This window comes from Mastigoproctus giganteus, chromosome 11, assembly GCF_048544385.1.
Source record: "Mastigoproctus giganteus isolate SK-2022 chromosome 11, ASM4854438v1, whole genome shotgun sequence".
Taxonomy (NCBI): domain Eukaryota; kingdom Metazoa; phylum Arthropoda; class Arachnida; order Uropygi; family Thelyphonidae; genus Mastigoproctus; species Mastigoproctus giganteus.
Window position 1 is genome coordinate 42,093,198 of NC_143585.1, and position 22,510 is coordinate 42,115,707.

Consider the following 22,510-nt stretch of genomic DNA (forward strand, 5'->3'; position numbering starts at 1 on the left):
TCAACAAAAAATTAGTTTTTTTTTTTTTATGGAACTTCCACATACTTTTGATTTGTTCACAAAAAGCATTGAGCACTTTTTCTGAACCTGTAGTCATTTTCCAGCACTGGAAATGAGAATAAGCATCTTTATATTTGCTTTTTTTTTCCCCTTTTACTTTTATTAAAATGTGAAAAAAAATAGAATATAGTTTGGAATCACTTAGATTACTGACATCTGTACAACTAGCACAGTTGACATTATTTAATTAAAGTAGCTATCAAAAATTTTCTCATTTTCTTGAGCTCACTACCTCTTCTTTCTCTATCCATGCAATTTCACTACCAGTTTGCCTGTTGCTTTCATTCTTCCACAACTGTTTTTTTTTTTCTATTTCATTATCAAAAAACATATCTGAACAACACCTGCACAATCAACACAGAGGAAGATAATGTTCTGTAACAACATATATAAATGAACATTTGGTATGTACATCACTGCTATAAAATGTTACATCTATTTCTGCATTTCTTTTTATGCTCTTCAGCTGTCTTTATGCTTATTAGCATTAGCAGAGGCATATGATGCAAGGAAGCAAGTTTATACAGCATCAGCCAAAAAAAAAAAAAAAAACCTTCCCATTTCACCCAGCCAATCACTCCAAAATTTTGTCCAGTTCTTACTTAATTTATTTAAGCTATCAACTTCCACAACGACATATGAGATGGAAATTTGTTCCATCAATCAACTACCTGCTTGCTAAAGGAAAATTTCCGTACATCTATTCTAAAATTGTCTTTCCTCAATTTGAGTTTGTCCCCTCAAGTTCATAATCTGAGCGAGAAGAGGAATCCCATCAGAATTGAGCCTTCCTGTATTTCGTTGATTTTAGGCTTATGAAGCCTGTACGAACATCACTAATCATAACCACTAATATATTTCTATATATAAAAAACTAAATGGTTGTAATTTAGTTACAATGCTTGATATTTGAAGTAACATTTCAGTTGGCACTTCTGTTACCACAACCAGAATTCACAGGTCTGAATTAGAAGAGAAAAATAAAATCATAAGATAGCTCAAGCCTAATTTTAACCAAAAACTTTTTCAAGATCAAAGCTTCCACAAAAGCAAACTTTCTAAACAACAACCAATAAACGTAACCCATATAAACATAAGACTGCATATTATTTTATTTAATAAATGGCAATAAATATTTATAAATATTTTTGGTGTACAAATACTTTGGTCACAGTACACAAATTCACATTGTATACTAATTCTTATGGTTTTTATTGTGTATTAGTCTATACAAGCATGTGTTCACAGATAAATTTCCATGTTCAAAAACATGGAATAACTCATGAGGGAAACCTACTCTCTCCATCTGGGTTGGCTAATTGCAGCCCCAAATGAGGAGGCCTTTAAGAATTTCTCAAATTTCTGAAGCGACTTAAACAGATATTTCCAGATGAACTGACAAGCAGTTAACCTTATATACTGCCATGGAAGATAAGTAATAATGACTACAAGATGCAATTTATTTACATCTAGAAATTACCTTTCTTGATATTGATTTAAAAAACAAATGCATAATTGCATATTGTAATGGTATGTAGATCTTGTGATATCACTGAAATACAATTACAACACATTATTAATGTTTAAAGTGAATATTATTAACATTTGTAAGAATATCAATTAGAAATAATTATTAATTTAGAAAAACAAACTTACTTTACTCTATCTCCTAAGATTTTTAAGTGCACCACAACCCGTTTAATTTTGTCCATGAAGTCTTGAGTATCCCTAATGTACTTTTCAGCAAACAAGCTTTTTTCTTTTTCTTGAAGTAACCTGGCATGAATCTGAATCACAAATGAATTAAAATTTCTATAAGTTATTAGTAATGTGCCTACTATTTTTCTTTGCATACCAACAAAAATTAAACGGGTATTTCAATTTCAAAATAGTTTGTTAACAATATTTACATAAAATAGTTTAACAATATTTAGATAAAATAGTTTGTTAACAATATTTAGATAAAATAGTTTGTTAACAATATTTAGAAAACCAATGTTTTCTCTTATTAAAGTAAGAAATAGCAGCATTATAGAGGAAGGAGGAAACTCATTATCATAAGAGGTCTAATCAAGAAGTTCAAGGGCTTGCTCTGCATCTTGAAATTTCAGCATCATAGCAAATCGATACTAATTGCAACATATCGGTGACTAATCTAGATATAGTAACACATGAATCAGCCATATATCTTTGATCAGTCTGAACTAGTGTGCTAATGTGTTTTCCTGCATTTTAAAATGAGTGATTTTACTGAGCAGAAATTTGCCTTAAATTTTATTTCAAATTAGGTAAAGTGTAACAGAAATCCACAAAGCAATAAAAAAAAGGCTTTTAGTGAAGATGCCATGTGTTTATGAAGATGCCTTTTCAATGGTTCACAAAGTTTTGAGAGGGCTGCTTGTCTGTGGAACCTGATTCTGACTCAAGTTGCCCTTCAACTTCAAAAACCAGTGATTCACTTGCTTTTGTTTGTGATCTGATCAAGAGTAACTGATGTTTAACTAACTATTCACAAAGTTGCAAGTGAAACTGGTACTTTTCTGGATGTCTAGCAATTTTAACAAAAGATCTGGTAATGCAATATGTTTTGGTAAAATGTGTCTTGCATCCTCACTGATGATCACAGTTCCTGCATGTGTGGATCTTTGTTGATGTGCTGCTGACACACACACTGTTTCTCTCATCATTACTGGTAACAAATCATGGTGTATGGTCACGATCTGAAAACAAAAACCATCCTCTTCAATGAAGACTTAATCTTGTCCAAGGTCCAAAAAAAAAAAACAGCAGGAGAGTTTCGATCAAATGTGAAGATTGTGCGTATCATATTTTTTGACTCAAGGACAGTGAGAAGAGTGGTTTCAGAATATCATCCCTTATGACAATGCCCCAGCACACATGATACCTTCCATTCAAGAATTTCTTTCAAGGCACCCCACTGTTGCTCCCATCATTGCTATACTTATTAAGATTTAGCTCTCTCATTGTAATTTTTTTTTTACCAAGCTTAAAAGTCCACTTGAAAGTCACAGATTTAGAATGAGTGAGGAAATTATTCAGAATGTAACACAGGAACTATTAGCAATTACAGAAGAAGCGTATAATCAGGAATGCTTCCAGAAGTAGTAGAAACATTGTAATCAGTGAATACAATGTCAAAAAGACATATACAATTCTGTATACTTTGAAGGGGATTCATCTAAACAGCCAGTAATCTTCATTATTTCACAAACTGCAGTACAGGGCTCAAACTTTTCGATCACACCTCATACATGTTAGGCCAGTGACCGAAAACAACTCAGATGAAGATGTGTTAGCATGTTATCTATAAGCTGCATGTTCTTAAGGTCAGTTTACTTTGCTGCATTCCTGGCATTTCCTGATTTGAAACAACATATATTTAACTGCAAAAAGAAGTCAAAGAGACAATTTAGATAAAATGAATGAGTATTTTGCATCTACATTCACACACGAGGAGTTATTCAAGGAGGGGAATGCCAGAAGTTTATCAAACTCTAACAGGGAGATAAGTGATTTTGTAAAAACTTGAGAGCAAAGTGGAGGAGAATTTGTTGAAGTTAAACTTAAAAAAGGCACCTGGGGCAGATGTAATCTATCCAGTTATAATGAAGAAGGCAGCAAGGGAAGTAAGCAAACTCAGCCATAATTATGAGAGCATCATTAGAGTCAGAGGAGGTCCCCATGGACTGGAGATGTGAAAATGTATCCCCAATTCACAAAGGGTGACACAAATAATTATAGACCTGTTAGTTTAACTTCTGTTCGTGACAATTCAAAAATTGTAGATCTCTTAAAGTACCATTTATAACTGACACAATATAATAGCGTAGCTTCTGTTCATGGTAAAATAATGGATTCGCTGGTTAAAGAGGTGATACAGGATCACCTAGAAAAGACAGCAGTAATAATTCAGAGACAGCATGGGTTTGTTAAGGGAAAGTCTTGTCTGACCAATTTGATTGGATATTAACAATGTCGTCACAAAGGAACTGGAAGCAAAAAATAATTCTGATATCATCTACTTGGATTTAAGGAATGCTTTTGATACTGTTGCAAATGAAGGCTGCTGTACAAATTGGAGCGGTATGGCATTAAGGGAAAGTTACTGCAATGGATAAAGGGATGGTTGAGTGGGAGAAGACAGAGTGGGTAATCAATGGACACTGCTCTTTGTAGACTAATGTTATTAGTGGAGCCCCTTAGGGTTCATTGTTGTTCTCTGTATTTATTAATGATATTGATGATGGTATATCATGCTTAATGTCCAAGTTTGTAGACGATACAAAGGTTGGCAGGGTTGTTAATGACACTAATGACATTACGCTGCTGCAACAGGATCTAGAAAAGTTGAGCAGATGGGCTGAGAGGTGGCAACTGAAGTTTAACATTGACAAATGTAAAGTACTGCAAATGGGAAGTAGTAACCCAGAGTGATGTATCAACTGTGGTACTACACTGACAGTGGTAGAGAATGAAAAGGACCTGGGGGTAATTATGCAGGCAGATATGAAGTTTTCTGAGCAGTGCAGGCGGTTTGCAAGAGTAGCTCATGGAGTTTTATTAATGATATATAGGAATTTTGTTAGCAGATAGACAAGGAGGTGATTATTCCTTTGTATAATGCAATGGTCAGGCCACACCTTGAGTACTATATACAGGTCTGGAAGCCTCATTTCATAAACCATATAGAGGTGCTAGAACGAGTATAGAGAAGGGCAACAAGATTGGTGAGAGGAACAAAGGGGTGCACTTACAAAGAAAGGCTTAAGTTCTGCAAGTTGCAGCATCTGGAGACTAGGCACGTGCGAAGTGATCTGATCGAGGTGTATAAGGCCTTGAATGGTTTGAGCAGTGTCAATGCTGACGGGATACTTCTGCCTGCTCGGATTAAGAATCTGAGCAGGAATAGATTCAAATTGAGGAAAGACAGTTGTAGAATAGATGTGTGGAAGTTTGCCTTTAGCCAGCAGGTAGTTGATTGCTGGAACAGACTTCCATCTGTTGTGGAAGTTGATAGCTTAAATAAATTTAAGGCTGAACTAGACAAACATTTGGAGTGACCGGATGGGTGATGGGTGAAATGGAATGGGAAGGGTTTTTTTTTTTTTTTTTGGCTGATGCAGTATAAGCTTGCTTTCTTGGATCGTATGCCTTAAGTAATGCTAATGCTAATTTGTCTAACAAATCATCAGATCGTGTGTGCTTAATATCATTAGTCCTCACATGAAGAATAATATTAATATTACTATATTATTATAAATATATAATATAATAATGGTTTGTGTATCCCCAAGCTAGCAGTTTTCAGATTGACCTCACTGCCTCAATAGCATCAGCAAATATTCTTGCACCCCTTCTATTTAAGTGTATCCCACCTCTGCAAAAATAGTCTCTCCTGTTAACAAGCACAGGGCATACTGAGAAAAACTGTACCCCATCAACCTTGCACATTCTCCCCAGATCTAAACTGATTGACAAGGCTTTTAGCATGTACTTTTTCCTACTGTGTCAAGGTTCTTGTTAATTAACTTGTTATTTAAGTCCTCTGGTCTCCTCCTCTTAATATCATTAGTGCTGTACAACATTCTTTTGTGTGCCCTTAAAAGATGATACCTGCTCTATAACATCTACTTTTGCCTCTGGCAATCATACCCTGGTCCTATTCCGCCTATCCCAGCATGATATATTTCCCGTTTCCTTGACAATAGTCACTGATAATAACCACCTATAATCAGGGCAAAGCAAAAAAAAAAAAAATGTCACAATCTGGAGTACACTTCATACTAGTGCTGCAATAAGTAATGGTAAAAAAATACAGTGTTATATTGTATTACAATGAAACGAAGTACAGGGATGATGTTTCAGACCAAATGGCTAAAAAATATTCAACAAAAGCAGGTTCACATAGATCACCAGTTCACACCTTTTATAATATATTAGATTTTGCAGTAATCAACACTTGAATTATTTATAAAAAAGTGAAAGGGAATGTTACAAAAAGAAGAGAAGAGATTTTATACTGAATCTAGCTGAAGAACTCAGAAAAGAATATATTAGCATTAGCATTAGTAGAGGCATTTGATGCAAGAAAGCAAGCTTATGCAGCATCAGCCAAAAAAAAAAAAAAAAAAAAAAAAACCACTTCCACTTCACCCCTCTGTTCGTTCAAAATACCTGTCCAGCTGAGCCTTAAACTTATTTAGGCTATCAACCTCCACCACAAGGGATGGAAGTCTGTTCCACCAACCAACCACTCGCTGGCTAAAGGCAAATTTCCGCACGTCTATCCTACATCTGTCTTTCCTCAATTTGAATTTATGCCCTCTCAGGTGATTATTCTGAGCTAGAGGAAGAATCCCATCAGCATTGAGCATGCTTAAACCATTCAAGGCTTTATACACCTCTATCAGATCACCTCGCTGGTGCCTAGTCTCCAGACACTGTAATTTGCAAAACTTAAGCCTTTCTTCGTAAGAGCACCCCTTTGTTCCATTCACTAATCTTGTTGCCCTTCTCTGTACTCGTTCCAGCAGCTCTACATCCTTCTTGAAATGAGGCCTCCAGACCTGTATACAGTACTCTAGGTGTGGCCTGACCATCGCCTTATACAATGGAATAATCACCTCCTTATCCCTGCTGGAAAAATTCCTGTATATCATTGACAATACTCCATGAGCTACTCTTGCAGCCCGTCTGCACTGCTCAGGGAACTTCATATCTGCCTGCACAACCACCCCCAAGTCCCTTTCATTCTCTACCACTGTCAGTGTTGTACCATAGAGTTGATACGTTGCTCTGGGGTTGCTGTTTCCCATGTGTAGTACTTTACATTTGTCAATGTTAAACTTCATTTGCCGCCTCTCAGCCCATCTGCTCAACCTTTCCAAATCCTGTTGCAGAAGCATAGTGTCAGTAGTGTCCTTGACAACCCTGCCAACCTTTGTATCGTCTGCAAACTTGGACATTAATCCCGATATACCATCATCAATATCATTTATAAATACAGAAAACAATAATGGACCCAACACTGAGCCCTGAGGGACTCCACTAATAACATCAGTCCACGATGAGCAGTGTCCATTGATTACCACTCTCTGTCTTCTCCCCCTCAACCACCCCTTTATCCATAGCAGCAATTTGCCTCCAATGTCACACTGCTCCAATTTGTGTAGCAGTCTTCCATGTGCAACAGTATCAAAAGCCTTTCTAAGATCCAAGTATATAATATCAAAGTTATTCCCTGCATCCAGTTCTTTTGTGACTGCATCATAGTATCCAATCAAGTTGGTCAGGCAAGACTTCCCCTTAACAAAACCATGCTGTGTCTGAGCTATAACTGAAGTCTTGTCTAAATGATCCTGCAGTGCGTCTTTAACCAGTGCCTCCATTAATTTTCCTGGAACAGAAGTCAAGCTCACAGGTCTATAATTACTTGTGTCAGCCTTTGATCCTCCTTTGTGAATTGGGGTCACATTTGCACATTTCCAGTCTATGGGTACCTCCCCTGAGTCCAAGGAAGCTCTCATAATTATGGCTAAGGGTTTGCAATATAGATGCAGAGAAAGCAGCTGCTCAAATCAATAACAATAGCAGCCATGTCAAACCTCTCAAAAGGCATCAAAGCAAAATTAGGCAATGCAAGGTAAACAAAATTACAGAAATGTGACTGTGTGTAGTAATATATGCAGAAAGTGTACAGAACTTTTGAAAAAAACTGTGCAAATTAATTTTTAAACTTCAGTTTATTTCCTAGACAAAAAGTGTTCATATTTTTGCTATCAGATATGTTATTTTTACATGTATTACCATAAGCACAACACTATGTACAGGTAGTTCACGACTTAATGAGTTAATTCATTCCTAGCACGAGCTTGTAAAGCAAAAATTTATTTCCCATAGACAATGTTAAAAACAGGGGTTACGCTCTCAACAATGAAATTCGATCATAGTAATGCTAAGTAAAGGTCAACAAAAACAGCAGTTAATGCTTAAATAATGATTTATTTATCCAAAGAAATGAAAACATAGCTGTTAAAATCAAGCAAATTATAATAATAAAGAAATTATTTGTCTTTCAAATGTTAAAAAATGTTTATTCTTCATCATCATCGACTAAATACACAGTTGTTGTTGGTTCATCACTCGTTGGCTCAGTATTTGCTGTTTGTTTGTTGGAAGCACAAGGAGTGGCCTTCTTCGGAAATGCTTCAAGAGTAGTTGTTTCCAGGACAGTCGTTTCTTTTCTTTATAAATTTCATGATAGCATGCATACGCATTTTTTAAATCTGTAGTAAGTTTTCCAGTGTGCTCAAAATTTGAATCTTATGACTTGAAAATCTCAATTGCTTTTTCTGTGTTGAACAGCTTTGTCAAACCTTCTTCTTCCTTAGCTCCTTCACATTTTGCCAGGGGCTCACATCTCGTGAGTATGGGCTTGGCAGCACACCCAGGGTTCTGAGCTGGATATCATCATTCTTCTCTTTCTTGCTGATTCCTTTCTACTTCTCTCTCAGGGAAACTTGGGAATTTTTTTTGGCTGGTGCAGCATAAGCCTTAGGCTTCCTTGCACCATATGGTTAATAATAATAATTATAATAATAATGAGTGCTCTCCATTGTGTGAAGCAGATCAGTGATGTCAGTTGTAGAAACCTCAAGCTGCAATTGGTTAGCAACATTTACAACCTCTTCTGTTTTATTTTGTATGATTTCTGCTGGTTTTTGAAATCCTTCAAAAGTATCAATAAACTAATGACAGAGTTTATTCCAAATACATTTCGTGTTCTTCTCTGTAATTTTGTCCCATGCTCGTTTTGTTATTTTGATGGCATCAAAATATGGACTTCTTTCCAAAATTCTTTAAGAGTTTGACGTCCCTTCTTATATCTGCCTGAACAAACAAATGCACACACAGTAGTACTGTATTATATAGCTGCACACGTGGTTTGAAATGCCGTATTTATGAATGTTTAGCATTTATTTATTACAATTAATGTTCATATTTTCGATTTCGTGGATATTTGAAAAAAGAACTAGTAAAGCAAAAACTCATAAAGCAGGAACTGCCTGTACTATTGCCGGTTACTTTATATCAATGCATATAATAAGACGTCAAAAACACAACTTAAAAGTCTATGTTTTGCAAAGCAGTGAAAATGACCGGCAATGGCAGTTTCAGGTATTTTTGGTAGCTAGGTGGTTCTAGTGTTAACCCATTGCTATTATCCTGATGCCTTATACAACAGGATAAGCACCTCTTCATTGTGTTTTGCTTGTTCAAAGAGGTATAGGTTTTCCCTTCATAAATGGAACCCATATTTCTTCATAAAGTGTGGGCACCACCTCAAGAAATTAGAATTTTACATATTCATGAAAAAAATAACATTTTTCCACATGAAGAGATTACTGGAAACGCTTCCACAAAAATTTGGAATACAATCGCGTGGCATGAAATCGCATCACCTTCATTTATTAATAAGTGAAGGGTGATGCAATTTCATGCCAATATTTTTGAAGATAATCTCTCCCTGCTGACATATAGACAATGCATGTTTTTCTGGCCATTGCTGCCAGATCATTCACTGAAGCAATTTTTTCAGTGAATGATTCATCCCTGCACACTGTCCTGCCAGTGTTGGTTTTGTCTAAATGGCAGTTCTTAATGAAATTAATGAAACTAATTTTTCACCAATAAGTGAAGAAAAAAAATGTGATGAAATTTTTGAAAGTATGATGTAAAATGAGTTTTGTGAAAAGAAGGGCAGATATCTGATGCAGCTTGATGCTTATCTTCTGTTGCTATCCTCACTTTTTTCAGTGTTATTTCCTGCAATTGTATGGTAAGAATAAAAGTCTCCTCACCTCATTCCACAGTTATGCTTCTCTAATCTCATCTAACTGAAAATTTGATACTGATACCATACAAACATGAATAAATTTGATCTTAATAAAGAATATAATGCTTCAAACTAAACAAGTACTCACTTCTGAAAGCTGTTTCTGAAGTACATCTTTTTCCAACTGAATCTTGTTTGCAAAAGTTTGTTCCAAGGAGTTTCCAGGAAGTGGAGCATTATGATGCCACCGAGCAATAGCTGTTGTCATTTTTCGCCGTGGCCCAAGTAAGCTTTAATAAAAAACAAGTTCTACTTTAAAATTCATATATGATTAGTAAAAACATGACTCCTATATGCTATGCCTTTTGAAATTACAAATATTCTATTACCTTACTTCAACTATATACTTCTAGTTGAAGTATATAGTTGAAATTTGTAAGTAGAATATGATTATCACCTTGTATAAGGCAATGGTCAGGCCACACCTTGAGTATTGTACACAGGTCTGGAGGCCTCATTTTAAGGAAGTAGTAGTGGCATGTGATGCAAGAAAGCAAGTGTATGAGCTTATGCAGCATCAGCCAAAAAAAAAAAAAAAAAAAACACACCATTCCCTCCAAATGCCTGTCCAGTTCCTCATTAAATTTATTCAACCTATCAACTTCCACAACAACAGATGGAAGTTTGTTCCAGCAATTAACCACCCGCTGGCTAAAGGCAAATTTCCGCACATCTATTCTACATCTGTCTTTTCTTAATTTGAATTTATGCCCCCTTAGGTTCGTAATCTGAACAAGTGGAAGGATCCCATCAGAATTCAGCGTGCTCAACCCATTCAAGGCCTTATACACCTCAATCAGATCACCGCGCAGGTGCCTAGTCTCCAGCCACTGCAATTTGCAGAATTTAAGCCTCTCTTGGTAAGAGGATCCCTTCATTCCCCTCACCAATCTTGTTGCCCTTCTCTGTACACGCTCAAGTAAATCTACATCCTTCCTTAAATGAGGCCTCCAGACCTGTACGCAGTACTCAAGGCGTGGCCTGACCATTGCCTTATACAAGGGGATAATAATCTCCTTTTCCCTGCTAGCAAAATTCCTATATATCATTGACAAAACCCCATGACCTGCCCTGGCAGCCTGTCTGCATTGCTCAGAAAACTTCATATCTGCCTGCACAATTACTCCCAGGTCTTTTTCATTTTCTACCACCTTAAGTGTAGTACCACACAGTTGGTACATTTCTATGGGGTTACTTCTACCCATATGCATACTTTGCATTTGTCAAGGTTAAACTTCAGTTGCCAATTCTTAGCCCATCTGCCCAAATTATCTAAATCCTGTTGCAGTAGCACACTGCCATTACTGTCATTAACAACCCTGCCAACCTTTGTATCATCTGCAAACTTCGACATTAAGCCTGATATACCTTCATCAATATCATTGATAAATATACAAAACAACAGTGGAGTACAGAGAAGGGCAACGAGATTGGTGAGGGGAACAAAGGGTTGTTCTTACCAAGAACTTAAGTTCTGCAAATTGCAACATCGAGACCAGGCACCTGCAAGGTGATCTGATTGTGGTGTATAAGGCCTTGAATGGTTTAAGCAAGCTCAATGCTAATGCGATTCTTCCTCTTGCTCAGATTGCACACATGAGGGAGCATAAATTCAAGTTGAGGACAAACTTTTGGAGTGAATGGATGGGTGAAATGGGACAGGTTTCTTTTTTTTTTTTTTTTTTTTGGGTGGCTGATGCTGTATAAGCTTGCTTTCTTGCATTATATGCCTCTATTAATGCTAATACTAACGTCTGAATTTAATTCACTTTCACTAATTTCTGATAACCTCACCGAATAAAGTTATTGAAAAATACTGAAAGATAGCCAATTCACACACTCACAATAAAATGTTCACAAAGGAATCAAACAATAGTTTTTTAGTAACATTCAGAAGTGAATATTTACATTAAAAGTAACTAAACAAAATGAGAATTTATTTTGTGGGGGCTGCTAGTGATTAGTACCTTTGTGTTGCACGATTCTAAACATTATATTATCACTTCTATAGGCATATTTTGTCAAGAGCTTTTTTTACTGCACCTGAGTAAGGCATATACAGTACATTGTATAAATATACAAAGTAGAATGAAAGTTTCAGGGTTAAATTTACTAAAAACAAGATCTCAACATCAAAATAAGAAAAATTTTATATTATAAATCCAGAAAGGCTCAAATTTTTTTAAAGATAGCATTTTGATTATTATATGTGTAATCAAATATGCCACCTTCTAGACTTATTTGTAAAGGTTTTTTTAATCTATGATATTAAGTAATCCTGTATCTTTATTATTCTTAGAATACCACTTTTGGAAGGAATTTTAGCATTAGCACAGCATCAGCCAAAAAAAAAAAAAAAAAAAAACCCTCCCATTTCATCCCTCCATTCGTTCCAAATGCCTGTCCAGATCAGCCTTAAATTTATTTAGGCTATTAGCTTCCACAACAAAAAGATGGAAGCCTGTTCCACCAATCAACCAGCGGCTGACTAAAGGCAAATTTCCACACATCTATTCTACAACTATATTTCCTCAATTTGAAACTGTGCCCCCACAGGTTCTAAGTCTGAGCAAGACGAAGAATCCCATCAGCATTCAGCTTACTCAACCCATTCAAGGCCTTATAGACCTCAATCAGATTACTTTGCAGGTGCCTACTCTCCAGGCACTGCAATTTGTAGAACTTAAACCTTTCTTGGTAAGAGCATCCCTTTGTTCCCCTCACCAATCTTGTTGCCCTTCTAGCAACTCTATATCTTTCCTAGGGTACATAGTACCCTAGGTGTACTCCTGACCATTGCCTTGTATAACGGGATTATCACCTCCTGTCCCTGCTAGCAAAATTCCTATATATCATTGACAAGACTCCATGACCTGCCCTGGCAGCTCGTCTGCAATTTTCAGTAAACTTCATATTTGGCTGCACAATTACCCCCAGGTCTTTTTAACTTTCTACTTCCCTGAGTGTAGTAACACCAAGTTGGTACGTTTCTCTTTGGTTATTGCTACCCATATGCAGTACTTTGCATTTGTCAATGTTAAACTCCAGTTGCCACTTCTCAGCCCATTTTCCCAACTTATCTAGATCCAGTTGGAGTAGCATACTGTCACATTACTGTCGTTAACAACTCTGCCAACCTTTATATCATCTGCAAACTTGGACATTAAACCTGATATACCTTCATCAATATCATTGATAAATATGCAAAACAACAATGGGCCCAACACCGAACCTTGGTGAACTCCACTAATAACATTTGTCCACGAGGAGCAGTGTCCATTGATTACCACTGTCTGTTGTCTCCCACTCAACCATCCCTTTATCCATTGTAGCAGCTTACACTTGATGCCATACCTCTTCAATTTGTACAGCAGTCTTCCATGTGCAACAGCATCAAAAGCTTTCCTGAAATCCAAGTATATGATATCAAAATTATTTTTGGCATTCAGTTCCTTTGTGACCACATCATAGTAACCAATCGAATTGGTCAGAAAAGATCTCCCTTTGACAAACCCATGCTGTGTCTTAACTATTACTGCAGTCTTGTCTAGATGATCCTGCAATGCTTCTTTAAGCAGTGATTCCATTATTTTCCTCAGAACACAAATTAAACTAACAGGTCTGTAGTTACTTGTGTCACCTTTTGAACCTCCTTTGTGAATTGGTGATACATCTGCACACCTTCAGTCCATGGGGACCACCTCTGAGTCCAAGGAAGCTCTCATAATTATGGACAATGGCCTGCTTACTTCCTTTGCTGCCTCCTTTAATATAACTGGATAGATCCAGTCTTATGTTTAACTTCAACAATTACTCCTCCACTTTGCTCTCAGTTATTACAAAATCACTTAGTTCCCCGTTAGCATTTGATAAACTTCTGGCACTCCCCTCATTGAATAACTCCTCATGTGTGAATGTAGATGCAAAATACTCATTCAGTTTATCAGCTACCTGAGCATGATCATCAATAGTCAACCCATCTATGTTAAGTGGTCCAATCTGATTCATCCCTTTCCTTCTAGAGTTTACATAAGTAAAGAACTCCTCGCTGTTTTTCTTTGCATCCTTTGCCAATGATTTCTCAAAATCTGCCTTCACCTGCCTAACCTCCTTTGTGACTTGATTACAGACTAGTTTATAAGTGCCATAGGCTTCTATGTCGCCTGATACTTTATATGCATCCCATACATTCTTCTTCTTCTCTGCCACTAGCCTCATTAATTCATCTGACATACATTTAGCCTAAACTTTGAACAGTATTTCTTAGTTGGAATGAAAAGCCTAGTAGCCTCCAAAATTAAGTCCCTGAAGGCTTCCCATTTAGAATTCACTGTTGGTAACATCATCAGTTGATCCCACTGTACAGAATTTAAAAACTGTCTGAAACCTCTATAGTCACCGTTATGAAAGCAAAAGCCCTTCCCTTTAGCCTTGATGGTAGTTACATCTTTAAATAATTCCCACATCAATACATTGTGATCACTGTCGCCCAGTGGTTCCTTTATTTGCAGATTCTTAATTCATGAAGAATCACTACTGATAATCAGATCAAGAGCATTCCTCCCTCTGGTTATCTCTCGAACATGTTGCTGTAGAAAACAGTCATCCAATAAATACACAAAAGTCTTGCTAGTGTGCGAGTGACAAACCCACAAGTTCCAGTCAATATCTGGAAAGTTAATCTCCCATTATAAGACATTCTGATTTACTGGCCCACTATTTCTCTGCACAATTGCTCATTATACTCATCAGATTCATTAGGCCTATAACACACACCTACTCTCATATATCTATAACATTTCATTTTTTATTGAAGAAATCAGTCCCAGAGACAACAAAAATGATTGCAGAAGCATGTAAACATATCAAAATGTGGCAAATTGTTTCTCACATTAGCAGCATTATTTGGACCAAATGACAAAGAGCTGATGACATATCCACTAAAGTTGGACATCGTATGGTAATTTCCAAACTATTACTTATTTTTAAAAAGGCATTACATAAAGATTATGCAACAACTTTTTGTTCCCAAGTTTTTAGAAGATCAGATGAAAACAAGGATTCAGTTTTTAGTATAAATGGTTGAAACTTGTGATTTCTAAAAATAATGGAGACAAGTGATTAAAACTGCTATTATCTTTATGACCTGCACACAAAATGTCACTCTTCTGAATGGAAGCCTCTCATATCTCCCAGAAAGAAAATACTGACAAGTCTCAACACCTGCCAATCCAAATATTTTCTTTCTGGGAGATATGAGGGGTAGGCTTCCATTCAAAGGGTTGACATTTATCAGACATTTATAACTGACATTTAAAAACAGCTAAAATATGTAAAATATGCTAGACTTTCTTTTTTTACTATAAGGCATTAATCCACTGAGTTTTTGGTAGGAAGTCATACTGATAAGAAGGCTACGTACTTAAAAATCATTAAGTACTCGTTCTGTGTTCAATCAGAAGGAAGAGATCTGATTTGTGGAAAAGGAAAAACTGGAAATTACTCTGACAGTAATCCTGATAATCATGTAACAATAATTTTCTATGTAATTATCTATAAATATTATACAGGTGCCCTCATTTTGCACCGATTCAATTTGCACTGATTCACAATAGTGATGGTAACTAATGACAAGGCAATTTTTATTTTATTTATTTATTTATTTCTGCAATTTTTTTATAAATTGAAAGTTTAAAATCTTCAGACAATTTATTGGCATTGTACTGTACTATGTATCATGCACTGTTCACATGAGCAAGGACAATCAGCCAATCAGCACATCCATATCATAGCCAATCAGAGACAAGAAAGCTTCTCACCCTCAAAGTAGCCACTCACGGATGTAGGTGGTAAAATTCCATTGCAGTGAAGCATTCAGCTGGCTATTGTTTAAGCCATTTACATGTTGGAAATTTATTACACTAACATTTTTTATTAATCGTGCTATTAATAACTTAAATAATAATTAATAACAGTGATAGCTATGTGCAGTTTTTGCACAATCGTGCTGTAAAGTTTTTAATTTAATAGAATGAAGAGATCGCATGCCCGGTAAAATAAGTTCAATGAATCCTAGTGCAAATGAAAGCGTGAAAAAGGCACATTGATCTATCACATCAGAAAATACGATGGAAGTTATTTGGAGGATGGAAGCTGGTGAAAGCAGCCCTAATGTGTGTAAGGCTATGAACACACCTCCATCAACTATTACTACAATTACGAAGAATGCTGATAAAATAAAACAATCGATGCAAAGTGGTAGGTAAAATTTTTGGTGCCCGGAACCTAATCCTGTGATTTCCCATTGACTCTGTGATATAAAGGGTTCCATTTGTGCCAATTCTATTTGTGCCTGCCCCCCCAGGAATCTTACCCCAGCATAAATTGAGGGCTACCTGTATTTTTTAAATAAAAGTTCAGTCTTGAAAATTTTTCATCCTGACTTGTATATTAAGTTCAAAGTTTGCAATAACCTATCACCATGGCTGATAGAATATATAATAAATGAGGGGGATCGACCGTTTTTTTTTTTTGAACTCTCAACCACTATGGAAAAAAAGGGAATTTTTTTTTCATGTTGCACCCATTCATTTATCTGGAATGGGGCAAATGCTACTATTTTTTCTAGATAAGACTATACAACTTATGGTACTGAAATCGCTGGTGATATGAGTTTATTGCTCCATAAGATGGGAATCACTGTCACAATCTACACTGAATAATTTAATAAAATGCAGTGCAGCCTGGTGACAACTTTAATACCCACGTTATAAGTGAAGCATGTTATAGCTAAAAAAAATTTACTATTTTTTTTAAACAAAAATACACTTTACTTAGTAAATAAATACTTTATTTATTTACTGAATGAAAAAGAGATCACTTTTTCATTCAGTAAAGATCACTCTGACTAAAAGACAAAGTATCATTCCCTTAAATTATATTAATACATAATGCTGTTATGGACTTACATTTTATATATCCATTCTGAAATGCTCGTGTAATTTAGTTTGACGGAACTGATGGCATGTTTTTTTCAGTATATAATTGTTAATAGTGGTCAGATGCAATAAATGAAGATGTTCACTATCACTCTTATGTTCTAACCACCCCATCACCTCATTAATGTTTTAGCATTAGTAGAGGCATATGATGCAAGAAAGCAAGCTTATACAGCATCAGCAAAAAAAAATAAATAAATAAATAAAAAAAAAAACCTTCCCATTTCACCCATCCATTCGCTCCAAATGTTTGTCTAGTTCTGCCTTGAATTTATTTAAGCCACATCAACTTCAACGACAGATGGAAGTTTGTTCCAGCAATCAACCACAAACTAACAAAGTGCTGGCTAAGCACTTTGTTAGTTTTTGGTGCTTTTTCTTTACACATGTCGATCACTTCCCACTGTTCAGAGGTGTGATCTCTTTTTCATTCAGTTAATATGCAACTGGAACTTCTGCATCCACCCCAATCCAAGCAACCAAGTCTTCAAGGTAGCCACAAAGTACGTTACATGCAGCCTTTGCTTCTTGTTCTGAAAATACTGCTAATTCAAGGTTATTATTAGTGATCTCATCTTTCCCAATAAATTTTTTTCAGCAGTTTTCAATTGCTGTTGAGCATACTTTCTCCCATGCTAATCCAATATCATATGCAATGTCATTCAATGTTTCCAGAAATACTAGAACTTGAATTGCTGAGTTCACAACACCAGCAATTAACTCACTATGATATTAGGCTTTGAAGATGCTAATAATTCCCTAATCCATTTGCTGAATTAGTGCAGTAGTGTTCTTGGGCAGAAATGTAACTCTGATCGTCCCATCTTTCAATTTCAGGACATCAGTCAAAGGATGAGCTGGGTAGTGATCCAACAGTAACAGAGCCTTTTCATCAAATTTTTTGGAGGGCAAGTGGTGTCTCACCAATTATACAAACCCACTTTCATAACACAAAGCAAAAATATCACTTCTCATCCAAGCGTTGAAGCTAATTTTATAAATCACAGGTAGAGATTTCATGTTGACATGCTAAAAACAGCCAATTTTTAGTTAATGTCCCCTCTTTGAAATACGATAGTAGGATGTATAGTAGATATGAGTATATACAATACTCACTTTTTTCAGTTTCCAACATGAAATTGCTAGTTCTTTGAAAACACTATTTTTCATAATTTGTTTTGGGGGGACCTTGATCATGCCCACAGTATATCCGAAACCATGGTATGAAGAGGCATGTTATGTCAAGGTTGCATTGTATATTAAAAAGACCAATTAAAGGTTTTATATAGTAATACAGACAATGATATTAGATTACCCTGAAAGGCCAATTAGTATTTCCTACTAATTCTAATGAACTAAACAGATCTATGTGAACTAAACAGATGTAGTTTTTAAAGAGAGTAATGAACCCTAGTATTATATTAATTTAATAAGGACACTTCTCTGCATTAGGAGGCTATTAAATTATGATATTCAATTACTAAATGGAATTAATACTAATAAAGAGGCATCTAAGATGCCTTTTTAGTAATATTATTTCTTTGTAAATTTTATTTTAAAATTAAATTCTTAACACAGCAGTGTCCTTATTAAAATCAACTAAACTGAGCATCATTATTTCTGCAAGCACTCAATAAGTAATACAACCAAAATTATTGCATTGGTTATAAAATCTTAATCCTCTATTAGTACAGAAAAAAACCTAACAGCAGATTTGTGGTTTAATTTATACACTGTTTAGTGTTTTTTTGGATAAAAGGCAACAAACAGTTGAAAATGTGCAATTTATAATTTTATTTCTTATCCTGATGCTACATTGGAAAATCAGAGGGAATATTTTAATAACAGTAGTCCTGTTATTAAAAAAATAATAATAATAAAATATATATATATTAATTTAAAATATATTTATTTATTTATTTAAAACAGATAAAATTACTAGTCAGAACAGGTTAATGTCATCAGAAATGATTGAACATTACATATGTCTGAGAATATACAAATTCAATAGATATAGAATAAAATGGTACCTATCACGACAGATTAAAATTCAAAATAAAAACTGGCAGTGAATATCTGCAACATACAAAAGACCCTATTTAGCCTCTATACAAAGCAAAGCTAATAATAATCATAATAATTCCATATTTACACAATACAAAATCTTAAATACTAAATTTTACCAGTTATTGAATAAGGCTTACATTGAAAGGTATGTTATCATGGGGCTAGCGCCTCTCAATAAATGCCATCAATAACAACCAAAACTATCTGTTTCTGCTAGTTATATGCCAGCCTAATCATTTTATGTTATACTAAATAGAGTATAAATCATAAGATAAGTTGAAATTTGAGTTGATATAAGTTTATTTAATAATAAGTTATATGAAATTAATGGCAGACTGGCAAAAATAACCACTAGCCCTACAGAAAGCAAAAATTAAAATAATTAATTTAAACATCATTAAAAATATATAAAAGTGATTCCATAACCTATAAAAAAAGTTTCAACTTCCGGTTTCATTAGACTATCTCCTCTCCCTTTACCACAATCTACATTATATATATACACAGGATGTCCCAGGAGGAAAGGTCAATATTCCAGGAGGTGAAAGGATAGGTCATTTTAAGCAAAAAAAAAGTTCATATAAACATGTGCCCTATCCCAAATGGTTTCCGAGATAGAGCTACTTTAATGTACATTTGTTTTGAAATTGGCACGAAACTCCCCTCAGACTGCGCCATTTGATTGTCAGTTGCCAGTTATCAGTTTATTGTTGTGACTGTAGAAGTGAATCAGTGAGTAGCGTCAGTTGTCAGTTCTAATTGTAGAAGAGTTTGCTAAAAATGCCACACATTTTTACTAATGCCGAATATGCAGATATGCTGTATGTTTACGGCTTCTGCAATGGTAGTGCCCCTGCTGCTGCTGTTGAAGAATACTGTTGGTGCTTTCCTACACATCAAATTCTGGATCGTAGAATGTTTTCAACACACTACGTGAAAGTGGTATGCTTCCCAGTGCTCATGTTTCATCTGAACAAGAACGTCAAGAAAATGTGCAGGAACGGGAACACATTCTGAACATGGTTCAGCGTAGTCCTACAATTAGCACGCAAAGACTTTCTGCACATCTCGGTGTTTCACGAACATGTGTATGGCGAACACTACATGCTACATGAAGAGAGTTTGTACCCATTTCATCCATAACGTGCGTAAAATATTCAGATAGGGAACAGTGCCATGTGTCTTGAATTTTGTCATTGGTTAAATGGCAATCGTGAAGTGCTTCCATCAATACTATTTACTTATGAAGCCACGTTTACCCGGAATGGAATCAACAACACACACAACACTCATCAATGGTCACACGAGAATCCACATGGTACAGTGGAAACAAATTTCCAAGTTCATTTCTCAATCAATGTGTGGTGTGATCGATAACCTGTTGTTAGGTCCTGTTATTTTAGAACATCGAATGACAGGACACAATTACCTTCAATTTTTGCAAAATACATTAGGTGAACAACTAGAAGGTGTTCCTTTGGCCACACAGTGTGCTATGTACTTTCAGCATGACGGAATCCATTCCCATTCTACCAGAAGTGTGAAGCAACATCTGGACCGAATTTTCCCTAATCGGATCTCCAGACCTAACACCATTAGATTTTTGTTTATGGGAGTTGGATGAAGAGTGAAGTGTACAGAAGAAAGGTGGATACAAGAGATGATCAGCTAGCTCGCATAATGGATGCTTTTGCCCATATAAAGGAACGTGAGAATACACAGACAAGCAACATGTCATGTTCTCATGAGAGTAGAAAAGTGCATTGAAGTTGATGGTGGCATTTTTGAAAATTTATTATAAACTGTTCCAAATTTGTCACTTGAAAAATAAATATTCAAATGCCTCTATCTCGGAAACAATTCGCAATAGGGCATATGTTATATGAACTTTTTTCCTTAAAATGACCTATCCTTTCACCACCTGGAATATTGACCTTTCCTCCTGGGAAACCCTGTGTGTGTGTGTGTGTGTGTGTGTGTGTGTGTGTGTGTTTCCTGGCTACCTCAATTCCAACACAGTGGCATGAAGAAAAAACTGAAACCAAAGTCCAAAGGAGTTAGAAATTCTTGAAGATCTTGCAATCTACTACTTAAGGCAACAATATCATCTTCATAAAATAACACTCCAATTTTTATGTTAACCATACAAAAACTGAGTGAAATTTTTGAGTTAACTGCATTAATATTGCATGCCGTACTCTTTATATACAAACACAAAACCATAGATAATTTTTTATAGCTACACTTTTACAATTAAAAAAAAAAAAAAAAAATCAGTGATGTAGATTGAAAGCATATGATCAAGAAAGCAAACTTATGCAGCATCAGCCAAAAAAAAAAACTTTCCCATTTCACCAATCCATTCATTCCAAATGTTCATCTAGTTCTGCCTTGAATTTATGTAAGCTGTCAACTTCCACAACAACAGATCAAAGTTTGTTTCAGTAATCAACCACCCACTGGCTAAACGCAAATTTCCGCACATCTATTCTACAACTGTCTTTCCACAATCTATATTTATGTCCCCTCAGGCGATTAAACTGGACAAGAGGAAGAATCCCATCAGCATTCAGCTTGCTAAAACCATTCAATGCCTTATATACCTCAATCAGATCACCTCGCAGGTGCCTGGTCTCCAGATGCTACAATTTGCAGAACTTAAGCCTTTCTTCGTAAGAGCAACCCTTTGTTCCACTCACCAATCTTGTTGCCCTTCTCTGTACTCATTCCAGCAGCTCTACATCCTTCCTGAAACAAGGCCTCCCGAACTTTATACAGTACAGGTGTGGCCTGACCATTGCCTTATACAAGGGGATAATCACCTCCTTATCCCTTCTAGAAAAATTTGTGTATATTATTGACAAGACACCAGACTGTCCGCACTGCTCAGAAAACTTCATATGTGACTGCACAATTACCCAAAGTCTTTTTCATTCTCCACTATGCTGAGTGTAGTACCACACAGTTGATATGTCACTCTGATGTTACTGATTTACTAATCTATATCATTAATAAACATAGAAAACAACATTGGGCCCAATATTGAACCCTGGGTGGCTCCACTAATAACAATAGTCCACGAAGAGCAATCACAATTGATTACCACTGTCTTCTCCCACTCAAACATTGCTTTATTCATAGCAGCAATTTACCCTTAATCCCATACTGCTCCAATTTGCACAGTAGTCTTCCATGTGCAACAGTATCGAAAGCTTTCCTAAAATCCAAATATATATTATATCACTTTGCAAAGGTTGTTCATTTACCTACAAGAATACAGAACTATCCTAACAATACAGCCAACATGCTTGATCTTTTTTCTCACAAACAACCCTTCTAAGTACACGGTCGAAGTGAGTGGTCCTTTAGGCACCTCAATTTTGTCTCTTCTCCAATGGAGCCTTTATCACTTGGCTATTTCCAACCTTGTGTTGTTTGGCATTACAAGAATGCAAAATGGGATGACCTG

At 35.8% G+C, this 22,510-nt stretch overlaps 1 protein-coding gene across 4 annotated transcripts in view; it reads right to left on the reverse strand.

Moving 5' to 3' along the window:
* The window catches only part of LOC150077949 (ankyrin repeat and SAM domain-containing protein 3-like), a 161,123-nt gene that overhangs the window by 14,586 nt on the left and 124,027 nt on the right, over window positions 1–22,510 (reverse strand). For all 4 annotated transcript variants that reach the window (XM_090384323.1, XM_090384319.1, XM_090384322.1 and 1 more), the window contains 2 exons: window positions 10,065–10,206; window positions 1,717–1,847 (listed from right to left, as the gene is read on the reverse strand). In XM_090384323.1, coding sequence (XP_090240449.1) covers window positions 1,717–1,847; window positions 10,065–10,206 — 273 coding nt within the window. The remainder of the gene's footprint in view (window positions 1–1,716; window positions 1,848–10,064; window positions 10,207–22,510) is intronic.